This window comes from Mugil cephalus, chromosome 12, assembly GCF_022458985.1.
Source record: "Mugil cephalus isolate CIBA_MC_2020 chromosome 12, CIBA_Mcephalus_1.1, whole genome shotgun sequence".
Classification (NCBI taxonomy): Eukaryota; Metazoa; Chordata; class Actinopteri; order Mugiliformes; family Mugilidae; genus Mugil; species Mugil cephalus.
In genome coordinates this window covers 24,604,705-24,620,135 of record NC_061781.1, presented here as the reverse complement: position 1 = coordinate 24,620,135, position 15,431 = coordinate 24,604,705, and the positions used below count along the sequence as shown (strand labels likewise).

General features: G+C 40.3%; 1 protein-coding gene across 19 annotated transcripts in view; it reads right to left on the bottom strand.

Moving 5' to 3' along the window:
• The window catches only part of lrrfip1a (leucine rich repeat (in FLII) interacting protein 1a), a 52,152-nt gene extending 38,002 nt beyond the window's left edge, over positions 1–14,150 (bottom strand). For 2 of the 19 annotated variants that reach the window (XM_047601474.1, XM_047601477.1), the window contains exon 1: positions 13,660–14,124. In XM_047601474.1, coding sequence (XP_047457430.1) covers positions 13,660–13,749 — 90 coding nt within the window. In that variant the 5' untranslated portion in view covers positions 13,750–14,124. Of the gene's footprint in view, positions 1–13,659 lie in introns of all 19 variants that reach the window. The other 17 variants (XM_047601471.1, XM_047601476.1, XM_047601473.1 and 14 more) reach the window with 14 other exon arrangements.
• Positions 14,151–15,431: the final 1,281 nt, after the last annotated feature.

Sequence of the window (15,431 nt, the reverse complement as noted above, 5' to 3'; positions counted from 1 at the left end):
TTAAAACATGAAGGCATCATATCAGTGGATTCACTCTGCAGTCGATCATGTAACAAAAGGGGACAAGGCACAAAAGCTCATTAGATTATAGAGTTAAAACTTGTTTATTTATGTTTATTAACTTTTCCAGTTTCTATCAATAGTAATGAGCTGTAACTTCACTAATCAGTAAGTACTCGTTTGAGGACATTGGGACTTCATTATTTGCAATTCTGTCTTTTCACAGCCATGTTCAGTTTTATATTCTGTCACATATTGGTTATTATATTATATAGTAAAATAATCCCCATGTCCACATTTAAGGACATAATTTTTTCCAAAAAAACACTTCCTGTTCAAAGATGATGCTTAGTTTTTATAGTTCCTAGGTCCTACCGATCCTAAATACCTTGGAGAAATTAAAAATACACAATAAAAACTAAAGCTCAGGACTCAGGAGAATATTAGTAGTTTTAATATATTCATGGGATGCAGTGTCATCGGATTTAAAACAAAATTTAAACGTGCCTGATATGTATTTTCCTCACATAATGTCAATTATACACCTTTAAAATCTACTGTAATGTTTTTGTTGTCATTGAGGGGTTAGTTCTGGCTCCATAAATAAATTGACAAACGCACTAAGTTTAAACATTTTTCAGAACAATAGATTATAAATTACAACAGACATCCTTCATGACGGAACAGTGGTGCCTGACAAATGTCTCCTCGTATCAATAAAGACTTGTCCCAGTCCTGCAGGTTATTTAAGAAATGCCTTCTAGCCCCCGATATAAACTAAACCCTCAGCTCCACAACAAACTCTTGGAACAGTCGTGAAGCTCTCGGCTCTGAAAACAAACCAGTTAGCGTCTGTGCAAGCTACTCCAGGCCGGGAGCAAAATAAATAGTATGATTCAGACTTTTCTAAAAATAAAACAGCTGCGAGGTTAAAACAGACAGACTCACAGTGAAACCTGCAAACACACATTACAGGTGTCAGGTACTTTAAGTGTTAAATGATGACTTAAAAAAACTAGGAAATCTACAAGAAAAAGGTGAAAAAACTTGACAATGGGCAACAAAAAAAAAAAGACGTGAATGACTTTCAAGATATTTTGTTTGCAGTTAGTCGTAGACCTTCTTGTTTGTCTTTGTGGAAGTAAGAAAGAGCTTCTGGACAGTTTGTGTTGCAACTCCTGGTGCTACTGAAGCATGCTGGGAGAATGCAATACCTCGGAGGACGTTACACAATTTACCTCTCTGAGCGCAGTGGATAACAAGAGATCAGTTGCCGAGCAGAATTTATGTGCGACATGTTTATTTCCAGAGGATGATTTACCTCTTAATGCTGCTTTTATGAGATAACACACCTTCAAGCGAACACCGTTCATTTCTTGCCTCTGGCCAGGGATACTGTGTTACTTAAGGTGCACAAAACAACTTTTAACAGGTTGTTACATAAAGGGCTACTACACACACACAATATGAAGTTAAGGGAGGGAGTAAACTGGGGATAGAGAAACACCTTTTCCCTCACCAGACCTTTTCTCTCCTCCATTGGCCACACTGGTTCTTGCCCTGTGCCATTTACAGCACTGACGCACGTTGTTGGGCACACAGCGGTGGAATAAACTACTCTGAATTCAGGACTGTGAATACACATTTACTGCGTAAACATTTGGAGTGCCCTGCACAGCTCGGATCTTCTTACTATTGGTGCAGGCGATGTCAGGAAAAAGCGTAAAATGTGATGAAGCCGTGAGGCGAAACGCTTTGCAATATAGTGAACATTTTTTATTCTGCATCTGTTGTGTGCAGTGAAACTCTGTTCTCACATTTTACACATTTTTTGTTTTTATCTGCGAGGGTCTGGTCTAATCTCGCTGTTGAATCTGGACATTCTTGCTGTTGACTAGGGATCGTTAAGGTTTTATCCGATGCTGGAGCCGCTTTTAAAACAGTGCCGGTGCTAAAAGAATGAAAACATACAGACTTTGTCCAAAAATGGAGCCTTTTCATTTTTAAGGCATTTGGTGACGTGTAAGTTGAAGAAAATGAACAACGCAGCTGCTATAGAAACCATCAACATCATACGGATACACTATAAAACAGGACACTGCATCATAGACAAGTCTCATATTCATTCAGATGAAAGAAACAACTCAAAAAGTCTCCTCTCGCTCACTGCAGCCATCAGCCACAGCGCAACCAAACCGATTACTCTTAGCAGAACTTAAGAACCTATTGATCCAGGAGGAGCCTCATAGTCGCTGAAACTTTCCCGGCTGGATCAGGCTAGCTGGCTAGCTCCAGGAACCTTTCCTTACAATATCCAGCTTTTTCTTCAACACATGCCGTGAAAAACATCTTTCTAAGAAGATCTGCAACTAAATCGACAGCATCTCCTGCTTCCACCATCGTGGGTTCAACAAATAGCCATCAAAACACTAACGGGGACGATTTGCAGCTGCAACAGACGAACATGAACCGCTAGCTAAACAGAGCGTCTCTCTGACCGTCCAATCAGAGGACGACAACACGCTACTGTAAGACACAGACAAGGCCTAAGAATATCAACCTGAAATGTGGTTAAAGGAACAGCGTCATTACCATGTGTCATAACAACAGTGAAGACTCAGGCAGATTTCTTTCAGCACATCATGACTGAATATGATTAGATAAAAGCTCTAATGGAAAGTTACACTGACAGAAGCACCAGAGAGAGAGACAGACAAGACATAACATGAAAACATTATGCTATTGGGAATAAGTTAATTAGATTAATAGGAAAACATTAAAAGGGGAGAGACCGCTGATGTAACATAATGTAACTGAACGTGGTGGGGGCTCCATGCTATGTCCTATGGCCAGTATTCATGGACAGACATTTGGCTCTGACAAGACACAAGTGTCTTACGTTGGCTCGCAGTGGAATGTGAGAGCAGCGACTCCTAACATTGCTTCTTAAGTAGGATGTGACATCAACGCTGAGAGGCCACAGACGTAAGAAATACTACTGAAAAACAGACAAACTGAACAGGCTATAAAGAACTGGTCGACACATAACAACCACAGGTTAGATATGGACGACCTGAAAGGAGATCTGAACTCTTTGAAGCCTGTAGATGGGTTCGTTTGATTTGATTTGATTTGATTTGATTTGATTTGATTTGATTTGACGCTGACCTCCAGCCTCACGAACCAAAGAGAAATTCACTGAATGGATTGTTTTTGTGAATCTGCTTCATCAGCAAATTACGATTCTGGAAATCAGATTCTAATATCTGTATTTCTGTTTTCTCGAATATTGGCTGCAAATCGATTGTATATATGTTACCATGGTAACCGGGGGACTTATATTAACAATACAGCTCGTGATTAGAAGTGTAGCTTTTGAAGCAATGTCAAAAGCTTTGCAGCAAACACTGTACAACACTGGGTAGTTCAGACTAAAACGATGTGACTAATTTTGAATGACTACTTTCTGACTGGCTGAACCGTTCGACCGCTGATTTAGAGTCAGGGAGTCACTTCCAGTTACTCTGGTTCTACTTGTCGCTTATAGTGTCATTAGTGCTTCGTCATAGGGCTACATAGGGCTAACGTACTTTTAAACAAACAGTTTTCATGAATAAATACTTAATCAGATAAAAAGAAGAATTTGAAATCTACCTTGAACTAAGACAATAAATATGAAATTACAAAGTGCAACTCAGTGGAAACAATTACAGCTTATAAGAAAAGGCACTAACATTAGGCTTAGGTCGACAGGTTCTTTTAAAGAATCAGTTCCAACTGGTTCAATTCATCGATATCATTAGCCTTCATGTTTATCGATACTTTTCATGCTGAATCTTTACATCCAGTCCAGACGGTGGCAGTAACGCACCTAAAAGTGCCAACAGCCATAAAACAAAAGAAGAAGAAGAATCATGAAGACAAAGAAGATGCGATGTCAGTGAGACTGAAACAGTCAAACTTGTGGCTTCACGTCACTAGAAAGGACTGTAACAGCACCATGGTAAATTCAAGCAAGGGCGGCAACACCAGCAACATGATGAAGCATTTCTGGACGAGTCGCGTGTTCGACGATCTCTGATCAACAAGTCTCAGCAGAGCAGAGCTAGTGAGGATCCAGAGACCAGAGACACAAGCTCTTATCTCTTTCCATTTATGTTGTTTCCACAAAACCACAAACGCCTCCTTTTTCTAGACCAAAGAATTCACAGGAGGAGTCGATAAGGGAATCAATAAAGAATCGGATCGATAAGCAGAACCAATAACGGCATCGGTAACAATAAAATCTTGCTGATAACCGTCCCTAAGCAACAAACACCAGCCTATCAACATTTTCTTTCACCGTGGTGTTTCTCATCTCCAGCCGCTGCCGTAGCTTCTTCTCAAGGCTTAAGGCTGCCGCTGCAAGGTGCATCCGCTTATTAATTAGGCAACTTAATGAAGCCTTATCCATGCTATCGCCCCCTGGTGGTCGGCTGACCACAGGTTGAGAAACTGACATATGCAGCAGAGCATTTTAAATGTAAATATCTCCGACGATCACGTTCATTTTAATCGTGATCACGATTAAAATTTGATTAACTGTGCAGCCCCACTTCGTCAGTGTGCTTTTCCCTCAAATGTATTAAGACCACTGCCACCAACATCTTACCTGGGCTGATGTAAAGTAATGGCAATGCCACTGGAGCCCCACCCCCTCCAACCCCCCCACCCCCTCCAGCCCTGTTCCCTGAGCTTTGGAAGAAAAGCTGCGTCGGATAAACAGGAAGGAGTTTGTGATAACAATCTGCATGGGCCGTGCATGAGCTGATGTCATCAAGAGGAAACCGAGGCACAGAGACTTGACTTCCTTTTAAGGAAAGTCAGGCGAGCCAAGCCGAACCACAGCCAGCCTGCTTTGTGTGTACACATGTCAGGAAATACACAAGTAATTGTTTGGACTATTAATGTTTCTGGAGTACTTCATGGGGTAATGGGTGTTCACTGGGAAGTATTAGTCCAGTTCTGGGCGGCATCCAAAGCGAACGGCTATAAGAATAAAAAAAAGGAAATTGTGTTGTGGGGTGTGGGAAGCTCCACTGACAGCTACATGGTAATAACCTGGAAAATTAATTCCCACTTTAGATGCAGCCTTTTTCAGCCTCTAATACAGACAAACCAAACACAGAAACATGAACAGCTGCTGTGGATGAAAGTCTGGTGTCAATAACTAGTGTTACACATCATGAACACACTATAATTCCACCAAATAATCCATTTGGCAAAGCTTCCCAAAAAATCCAGCTCTTGTAAGTCACCTTATATCTGCTGAACTAATTCCAACACTGGATCTATAAAAAGTCCAAAGAAGCCTGATAACGTCAACATTGTCTAACAGGTTCCATCACCTGCCAATGATCAAGAGACATTATTAGTAAATGTCTTCCATGTCAAATTCCCTATGAGTCCTATGCTGAGTTAACCTGACCTATTACCGGTAAATAAGGTTTGGTATGACGCGCTAACAGTGGCTCTTTATGGACGGTGACACCAACCGATTGTTTTTAGCTCTATGGTCTATTATAATTTGAAAGGTTTAACATCACGAGATGATTAATGCACCAAAAATAGTTCATAATTAGAAACATGATTTCAGAGTAAATTAAAGCTGATGGATCAAAAGAAGTAAATAAATAAACTGCTATCCACTACCAGCCAGACTGTAACACAGGAGGGATTTTTATAGTTATGGCAGAAGACAGATCCTGTGGTCTCCATAAACCTCCTGAGACCCTGCGTCCTCATATGGGGACGTTGCATTTCAGGTTTGTGCAGATTATTCTGCTTCATCTAAACTTTTATCCTCATAACTTGATACTAGTTAGATCACGTAACAAATGCTATAACTTTGCTAATTAGCATTTGCACAGCAACATTCAGACACATATTGGTGACTTTATTATAACATTGATATCATATTTATATTGATATTATTATATGAAATAATCCCTGTGTCCACACGAGGACAAGCTTTGTTCCAAAAACTACTTCCTGTTCAAAGACGATGTTTGTAGTTTGTATAGGTCCTATTAATCCCAAATAAAGAGAAATTAAAAATGCATCACAAACAAACGCTCAGGTCTCAGGAGGTTTAACCCAAAATAATCTGGGGGCCTTTCACATCTTTGCTGGAGAATAATCATCTCAACAGAGCGACTCCAGAACAACTTTCACTCATGAACAGATTGTCATGACAAAATATAAAGATATTATATTTAACATTAAGGAGTATCACACTTAAACTACCAGTCAATGTTTATCAAGGGTGACGTCTACCATGTGTCAGAGGCCAATTACGTTCTCAAAAACCGACTCATTTACGCTACGACATAAAGTACTCGGGTGTAATTCACAGCGTAACAGAATGTTTGAAGAAACACAAAGTTTGCCTCTGGTGAATGTTCAGGATCATTAATGTGATGATGGATATAAGAGACCTGAGGGCTACGTGTCACTACAACAGAAACACTTCTCTACTGCACCAAAGCCTTTAATGACGTTATTTCATCATCCAAACTTCAGCTCTCAGAGCAACATTTAACTGATCTGTTTTCTTTAGCTTGTTGCCTAGCAACACTCATATCTGAGGACGGATGTATCACTGCTACATACGTTATAACTGTATTTCTGTAAATACTGTATGTGCATATAGTGAACTACACACCAGGTAAACTGCTGTTATCTACTTTATTTACCTACTGACCTTGTCTCAAGCCAACGTAGCACTTTCAGACATTCTTTTTCAGATATTTCTGGGTGGATATCACCTAGAATTATTATTAATTATCACCTCGATAATGATTCACTGAGCAAATTTCTTTTTAATGCACTATTACACAAATTCAGATTCTCATTTTTGATTTTTTCATTGTGCAGTGGAACACAGAGTTCCCTCTGTGTAAGAACAATATTGTTTCATATCTTGTTACTTAAGAAATAAAAAAATAAAGAGTTTAAGATCTGCAGGGATTCCTAACAGGACGATATGTGTATTCGGGAGCAGAACAGCAAACAACTAATGAGTCTGAACTATGAAATGTTCTGTCTGAGACACGATTCTGCACATTTATCACTGATAATATAACAAAACAAACAAAGATGAAAACAAGGATGTCTGCTAAGTGGTTACACTTCATGATGCAACAACTCTTAACGCTGATAAAACTAAACCATCAGGTTCAGTTCAGCCTTTGGGGAAAGAAAGATATGTCAACACATGAACAGGAGTAAAACTGGTTTGACTCAAATGTCAGTTAAATTATTTGTTTAATTAATGGCTGTATTTCAAATCATCTGATATTTATTTTGAACTTTAAAGAAGTTTGCAGTCACACAAAGAAGCTGAAATCCTGTAGATTTATGCAACATGTGGGAGTTTGGGTCATACTTTCTTTTCTGGTTTATACCTTTAACCAGAAGTTTCTTAATCAACCGGATGTTACACAACCACCAAAAACCCACGTTACAGTGAGTCGCTCACTCTGTAGAATCTGGGACTGAGACACTTTGAAATGTCTGTATTTCTCTTATCAGCACATAAATGATGTATATTCCAGGTAAATATAACTGTGGATTGGACTCTATGTTGCTTTGGTAATTCTTACTTACTACCTCATTCTTTTTCTATTTTTTAAGATCATTTTATTTTTATTTTATTTTACCTTATTTCGTTTTTATTTTGACTCTTGTTCCTATGTCTGTTTCTGGTTCACGTATGTTCTTTGTCCTGAGACGCTCTGACAAAACAGTTTCCCTGTGGGGATCAATAAAGTTTTAACTGGAAGGAGTTTTTATTGAATCTTAGTTTAGCTGCTAACATTTGCCCCTGAGCTCTTTATTCAAAGCCAAGGAGGACGAGAAGGTGACGAGTAAACAAATTAATATTTTTAGCTGTGTTTCCACAGTTTTTCACTAAATAAAAGTGATATTTCTGAAATTTGGACAAAGTGCTTTGTACGTGTTAAAGGTTTTTTGTGAATACGCTGTAACTCTTGTAAAGTCTCGTCCCATAATTCTCTTAAATTCTCATCACTCTGAGGAAGATGGACGTCAAATTAACTGGTCACATGACCCCTGCATCATCTCTGGTGACAGGAAAAAGCCAAAAAAGTGTTTCCATTGCAAACTTTAATATCGATACGTCTGAAAAACCACCTCATGAGAGCGTAAAAATATTTTTGCTTTACATATTTGAGAGGTTTTTAGAAATGTTTCCATGACACTATAGGAAAAGTTCCAGGATCGTGAACAGTCATTAGAATCCATCGTAAGAGAAAAATACATTAATCAATTTTCATTTAATGCTCCTGAAACCCCACACGTCAAGTTCATGGTGGAAGATGAGAATAATCTGCGTTTTGGTTTAGGACACTCCGTCCAAATGTTCCTGAGTTAATTCAAAATGATGGAATGAAACAACACAGACATTTCCAGCGACTAACAGGTGGTTTAGACTCATTGATTGGTACAGTTGGTAGCTAAGAGTTTCCTCTTTAGTATTTCTCAACAATTTTCAAATTGATTGTTTTGGATCAATAAAGATGGAACACATCAAGGTTAAAGGAACCAGGAAGTAGAAACAAAAATTAACTCAACTGACAAAAAAGAAAAAAAAAACAGCGCCGACTAGTGTCTGGGTGGAGTTATTACAGAGTGAGTCAGACTGACGAGGTACCAGAATAAATGGCTCATACCGACACAGACTGTGGGCAAGTTACAGCGTCTATGTCCCACAGTACTTTATATAAAAGAGCCTTAAGCCATGCTACTAGTTAAACTACCAGTTTAAAAACTAGCATTATCTGCTACGTCTGCATAAACACAGAAGGTGAAGTTTCATAAAGTTTGCCTTCAAAAGACAGATTAGCCCTAAATCACAATAAACAGTGATTTCACACTTCAGAGAACCACCCTTAAATCCCAACGGGTGATTTTAGTTTGGGCAGACCTCCTCTCAGCTTTGTGTGCGTCTTTGTTTTTTGTGCTGGGCAGAACAAACTCTTAACAGAAACAGTGACAAAAAGGCACATTAATAATAACATTAACAATGTGCCCGTTCCCTTCAAGTGTCCCGGACGTGCAGGACAATGTCACAATTACCCAGAACTTCCACACTATAGTCCAAAAACTAAAGCAGCAAGGCAGAAAATTCTCATTTTGTTATTTGTTTGAAAATACAAACAATCCAACACTTTCCCCTTTTTCTTTTACCTTTTCCTTCCATCTACCACTAGTGAGGATCAGATTACAGAGCGCCCCAGCTCCAGGACACATGAGTGTTGTTTGACTTGTTTGACAGATGTAAGGAACCAATTCCCCAATAGTGCAGAATAACTCGCTCCCTGGTGTTCGCTGCAGACATTCTTTCCCGCTGTGTGGTCTTCTCCCATTTCGTCCACAATTAGTGAGGTTTACAGTACTGATGGTTTCTGAGACATTTGTAATACTTATGAGAACAGATTAACCTCTTATCTTTCCAGTTAAAAAATTAGGACATACCCAAAGTAAACTGAACGTTCTGCAGCTCATTCATGGTCTATGTCTCTTTTTTAAAGCCAAGACTCTGACGTTTCTATCAGAAAAGTCAGAATCACTCGAAGTGGTTTTGTTCTGGAGGAATCAAAGTTGGCACAAAGTTAAAAAACCATGAGAAGTTGTTGGGTTTGATCAAGTCCTATAATGACTTTTATCAATGAAATCAGAAGAAAATGACATATTGCATCATGTGGCATTTACTCCAACACAACTCTTGTAGAAAGCTACTGCTGCCCCATATACCACCCAGAGGAATGTTAACACAGCGTAGTACTTACGCACCGAAACCTGAGACCCAGGCCCAGACGACCTGCATCTCCAACGAGCTGTTCTAGAGCTGGTTCATCGGTTCGTACCCAATATATATTTTCACTATGATATGAATTTTTAATATACCACCATGACATAGCGTTCAGACAGGACCCTTTTCAATGTTGCTGCATTAAAAAATGTCATGTCTGTTGTTTGTTTTCCAACATGGTCCAAACAACCATTTTATAAAAATGTTGTCGGGCTACAGTTGTAAGTTGCACTACTTTTTATGCAGAGCTCTCAAGTTGTGAGACACATTTCAAAAAGTTCACACGCTGAGAAGTGATAAAAGTCACCGCACATTAGTAACATAAACTGCATATAAAAGAGATTAGTAATATGTGAATGGAAGAGGTGAAGACAGTCTGCTCCTTGAGTCAGAGACCTATCAGCCAATCAGAAAACAGTATTTCTCGTTGCCAGGTGAAATGTTAACACCTTAAATCACACCTTCCACTAATGCAGGCGACCATGCAAACGCTGCACATGCAAAGAAGAGCTTCATCACTTCATTTTTTATTTTTTTTCCCTGAAAGTCGTAAATAAATACATTTTGTTTGGTTTAAATGAATTTGTCCTTTATTTGAGTAATATACTGATAAATTATGTTCAAATACACTTCTCTTCTTGGTAAATAGCATCATTTTCTGGAGCTATGCAAACCTGTATCAAAACATGGGGACATTCCCCAGAAATCAGTTACATCTGCTCACCCTTATAAAACTCAAACAGCCAACATGGCACCTCTTTTGTCATTTGGTGCAAGTATTTTCGTTCACCCGCTTCCTTTTTCAGACCTTTCCATCTTCACCACACCTCAGTGACACATTGACACCATGTGTGTTTAGAAGCCGTCCGGTCTGAAACAGCTGCTTATCACTGTGTAATCAAACACACCTGTATCAAGGTATATTAAAAAAGTCATATCTAAATGATCATGACAATAAAATAGTTAATTAAAACCGATCTACTGCAGTAATTCTTCTCTCAACCCGTAGAAATGTTAAACACGGTGATGCACATTTTTTGGTCATTACCTCCCAGCTTTAAGCTGCTCTACAACACACATCTGCATCAGGAGCCACTAGTTCTACGCAGAAATGTGCAGTTTCCATATGTCCGTGCTGGTGAACCACATACATCCTCCTCCGTGCCCATCCCCCACCCACAGACCCAAGCTAAATCTGGGCCGTAGCAACAGCTGATCTTTCAGGAGCATCTATTTTTAAATCTCTTTTGCAGAATGGGCCAAGTCATCAGGGCTGACATACCATCCTGTCAGAGAGGGACTTGACCTATCTGTGACTTAAAGGCACAGACGATTTCTCCACCGCACACGTGTGACAGGAGAAAACCGGCCACATTTATTGCACAGTCTTTTGTGTGTGTGTGCTGATGAGGCGAGATCCGTCTCAGTCTCCTGTTTGGTGCTTAATGCTGCTACTGGCTAAGTGTCGCGAGCCGCGTAAAACTCCACATCTCCTAAAAAACTCAGCTGGGGCAACATTCCTGCTACTGCAAATAGACCACAAAAAAAGGAGAGAAGGAAAAACGATTACCAGCTACAGGAATGTGCAACCTCAGACACCCTAACGCAGCGTAAATAGTCGGCTAAGCAGTCGGGAGAAGACGGCACTCAAACAGCCAGACCTGGCACCACAGACGTTCACAGCCACGTTTGAGAAAAAGAAAAAAAAAACTTGAGAAGCATGAGTATGTCAGTTATAAGTGACATGCAAATATGCTGAAACATCCGGGCTGGGTTAGCACAGACCTAACTTCCTCTCAGCTGTACAAGGCTTCAGAGGTGAATCAGGGTGAGCTCAGGCTTTAACGCCGACCATGTCACCTCAGAGAAAGGCTCCCACCCAACGTGCACCGACGTGCACTAACTTTGAAATTAATCTCCAATATTGATATTTAGCTTTACATGCGAGCAAAGCAGTGGTGTGAGAAGTGTGCAGGGTATCACACTTCAAAGTCCCGATGATAGACTAGACATTATTCCCACCACAAAACATCCATTTACCTGACTCTAGACTCATAATAATAATATAAAGGATTAGACACAATAAAAGAGTGTAAACCTGTCATAACACGACTTCAGCCCCCGTTAGAAACGACCACAACTCCACCCAGTAACACATGCAGGTTAGCACATGAAAGGCTTATTCCTCCTCAGCACAGTAAACCAACGTAATCAGCCACAGGCCATGTTTATGAGAGCTGCCACCGTGAGTTTGTTATAGTCTGGAGCACCGGCTTCCACGGCTGGTCATCGCGCACGGCCGCCAAACTGCGTCCAAGTGCTGTTTTGACAGCCCTGCCATATTGTTTGGGAGACTGACGCGTCAGATTTACGAGCCCACTCCGGCCCGGTGCTCGCGGCAGGACGTCGGCCAGCTGGGTCACCGCAGCGAGCCGAGGGGACAGCTGTAAAAACCTGCACTTAAACTCAACTATCTGTCTGGTCGCGCTCATAGAAACGGGAATAATGCAAACGAACGCACGTGGTTAAGCTGTAGATCTGCTCCATGACGGTTATTCAGCATTTGCTTAACACAACAGAGACTGAGATGATGATTCAGCTGGGTTTTCATGTTGCTATCATTTTGACAACTGCGCTGGAGTCAGTGGGACGGGATAAACAACCTCCTGAGACCCTACGTCCTCATATGGGGACATTAGGTTTTAGGTTTGTGGCAGATTATTCTGCTTCATTTGGACCTGTTGTCTTCATAAGATCAATGCACTTGCTTATTTATGCTTATTAACATTTCTAGTTTGACATGACATGTGCATTTAACAAATTAACATAATTTCATCGTTTCCAGTTTTATATTTTGGTTCAATTAGGTCCTACTAATCCCAAATACCTAAAGATCTTAATCTTATCTTTAAGAAATTAAGATGCATTCCAAACAAATGCTTAGGTCTCAGGAGGATAATAGTTTATTTGATTTAATCCAGTGGAGTTAAAGTGGTTGACTTCCATCCAGCATCACAAGCCACATTCTCCTAAACCATCACCCAGTTGAATTACCAGCATCTGGCGCAACACCGTCGTACAATATGGCCATGAAAGGGAATCGAGGGCAGGATCGTCTTATTAGAACTTTCCCGGCTGTACCTAATGAACTGGCGCATCAGATTAGTGTAGATGCTGTTCTATGTGCCAACTCTCAGGTTAAATAAACCAACCGAAGAGAGCGGTTTTAAAACAAACCTTAACGTGCAGCTATAGTGGATGATCTCATGATGATCAATCACCACGTGTTTTAAAAATGTGCATGTTCACTTTTTGAAAAGGAACTCGGAGTAAAAGCCTCGGTGCCTCTGACTGTGAGCGCGTCAGCCTGTAGTGCAGGGGTGTCAAACACATGGCGCCGGGGCCAAAGTGCAAATTGTGAACATAACACGACCAGAAATGCGTGGTTGTTATTTATTTAATTGTGTAAACGCGTTCGAGTCTCCTTTGCACTAAAACACAGGTTTGGAGTTATTTATAGGTTTTATTGTGTGACTGGTCCCGACTCCACTGAGATCAAACCGGGCTGAATGTGGCCCCTGAACTAAAATGACACCCCTTCTCTACAGCAACAAACATGTCGCTACCTGTCCTCAGAAAACTCTCAGCCTATTTGGGTTTTGGGGTCACAGCGTTAGAGATGCTGCTTTTAACGCGTCTCGGGCTCTTTACAGAAGCAACATTGTTTCTAACTACAACAAATATGCGCAGAAACTTATTCCGCGTCTGGCACATTCTCCGCTCACCTCTCTGGCTATGAGGTTCAAGGCATCGTCCTCCGCCGTCGACTTGTCCTTCTTGGTGGATCTTTTCCGTCCCGTCCCCTGGGTGCCCATGTTTTCTCAAAACGTCGATAAGAGTCACACTTCGTTAATCCAGACAGAGCCGCGTCCGAAGCCGCCGGGAGCTCATGTGTCGGTTTAAAAAACGCGTAAAAGTTAAGAGGCTGAGAGCAGAGCGGAGCCGCGGCTGGTGGACATTGTCTCTACATCCGTCTTCACGCTTCTTCCTGTGTTTCTGCAGCAGCGACGCGCGGGCTCGCAGCCAACTTTGTGACGGAGACTTTCTGATGCGTCCCCCTCCAAAAAAAAAAAAAAAAAAAAACTTCACGCTCTCCCGTACCAGCGCCTCACTGTCAAAATAAACAAGAAGACTAAAAGGAAATAAAGTTTAATTATAGACGGACTAGTTTTTTTGTTTGTTTTAAATTAGTGGTTTTGTACAGAAGGAGTCACTTCCACCACCTGTTGACTCGCGAGCACAGATCTCACCAACTTCAAAGAGCGTGCTCAATCACGATGCCTTCACGAGCTGTCGGATACATGAGTTGCTATAGGAACGCGACCCATATCAACGTGTCTAGCCCCCAAACTTTGTTCCAGCACCCATAAAAATAAGAATTGAAAAATGTCTATGATTAGTTGACAAATAATCATGTTGTCTCTTAGGCAGGGTTGTCTATCTTCATTGGCCTTCATGCACTGATTGGAAAGCACTTTTCTTAATTTCATTGCACTTGTGACAGTGACAATAAAGATCTTTTCTATTCTTAAAGTTTGTTTTGCACTCATTGTTCCTCCTTCATCTTCTCATTTAAATGCAATTTCTTTATTTCTTATTATTTAAACCAAATGACAGCTTTGTGACACAGTACCAAAGCTCTCACCCTAGTATCTCCCCTGAGGTGAAATATAATACTGCGTCCATTCCAGCTGAAAACAATATTTCGTTTAAATATAGGACACATAGGTTAAAGGTCTATTTGTGTGCGCTTTTGTTGCTATAATTATATTATTTTATTTTTTGCTATTATTTCAGCAGAAAGTGGAGTTAAAAATTAATCTTAAGGTTAGGTTGAAGATATGGTTGGGAAATTTCCCTCGTGTTCCTGAATGCTTCACCAACCTCTGGACCGGGACGCCATGCGGAGGTGATGGGAAGCTCGGCTCTTCTCTGAGAGTCGGCTCTTTTGACACGGCTCTCAGAGAGGAATCGGTTCTTTATTTGGTATCGTTTAAAGCCTAATATTTTAGCCCAACACAGTAAATATACATGGTTTGTGAGTTGATTTAATTGTTTATTTTATTTGATTGTCCAGCCTGCATAAGCTTACAGGAAACTATACAGAATATATCAAAGCAATTAAACAAGCAAGCAAAAAAAGAAGAAAACATCCATCGGCTCATACAGCCATAAATAAGTACACAAACACATCTTTCAAAATATACAAAGAACTGTATATTCATGTGGGATACAGTGTTTTCTGTCTTGATGACTATGCTTTTTAAATAAATGGCTAAAACATAGGTGTTCTCCTTCAAGAACATATCATACTCAGACATAAATTGTGACTTGATAAGCCCCCTTTTCTATTCAATGTTTTTTTTTTATAAGAAGCCTAATTTTGTAATTTTTTTGTTTAACACAGTGCAATCAAATCCACACAAGTAAAAACAGAACCAAACTTTTCATTTTGCAGTGAAGACACTTTGCTCTGCCGTCCCCAAAGTCTTTGAAT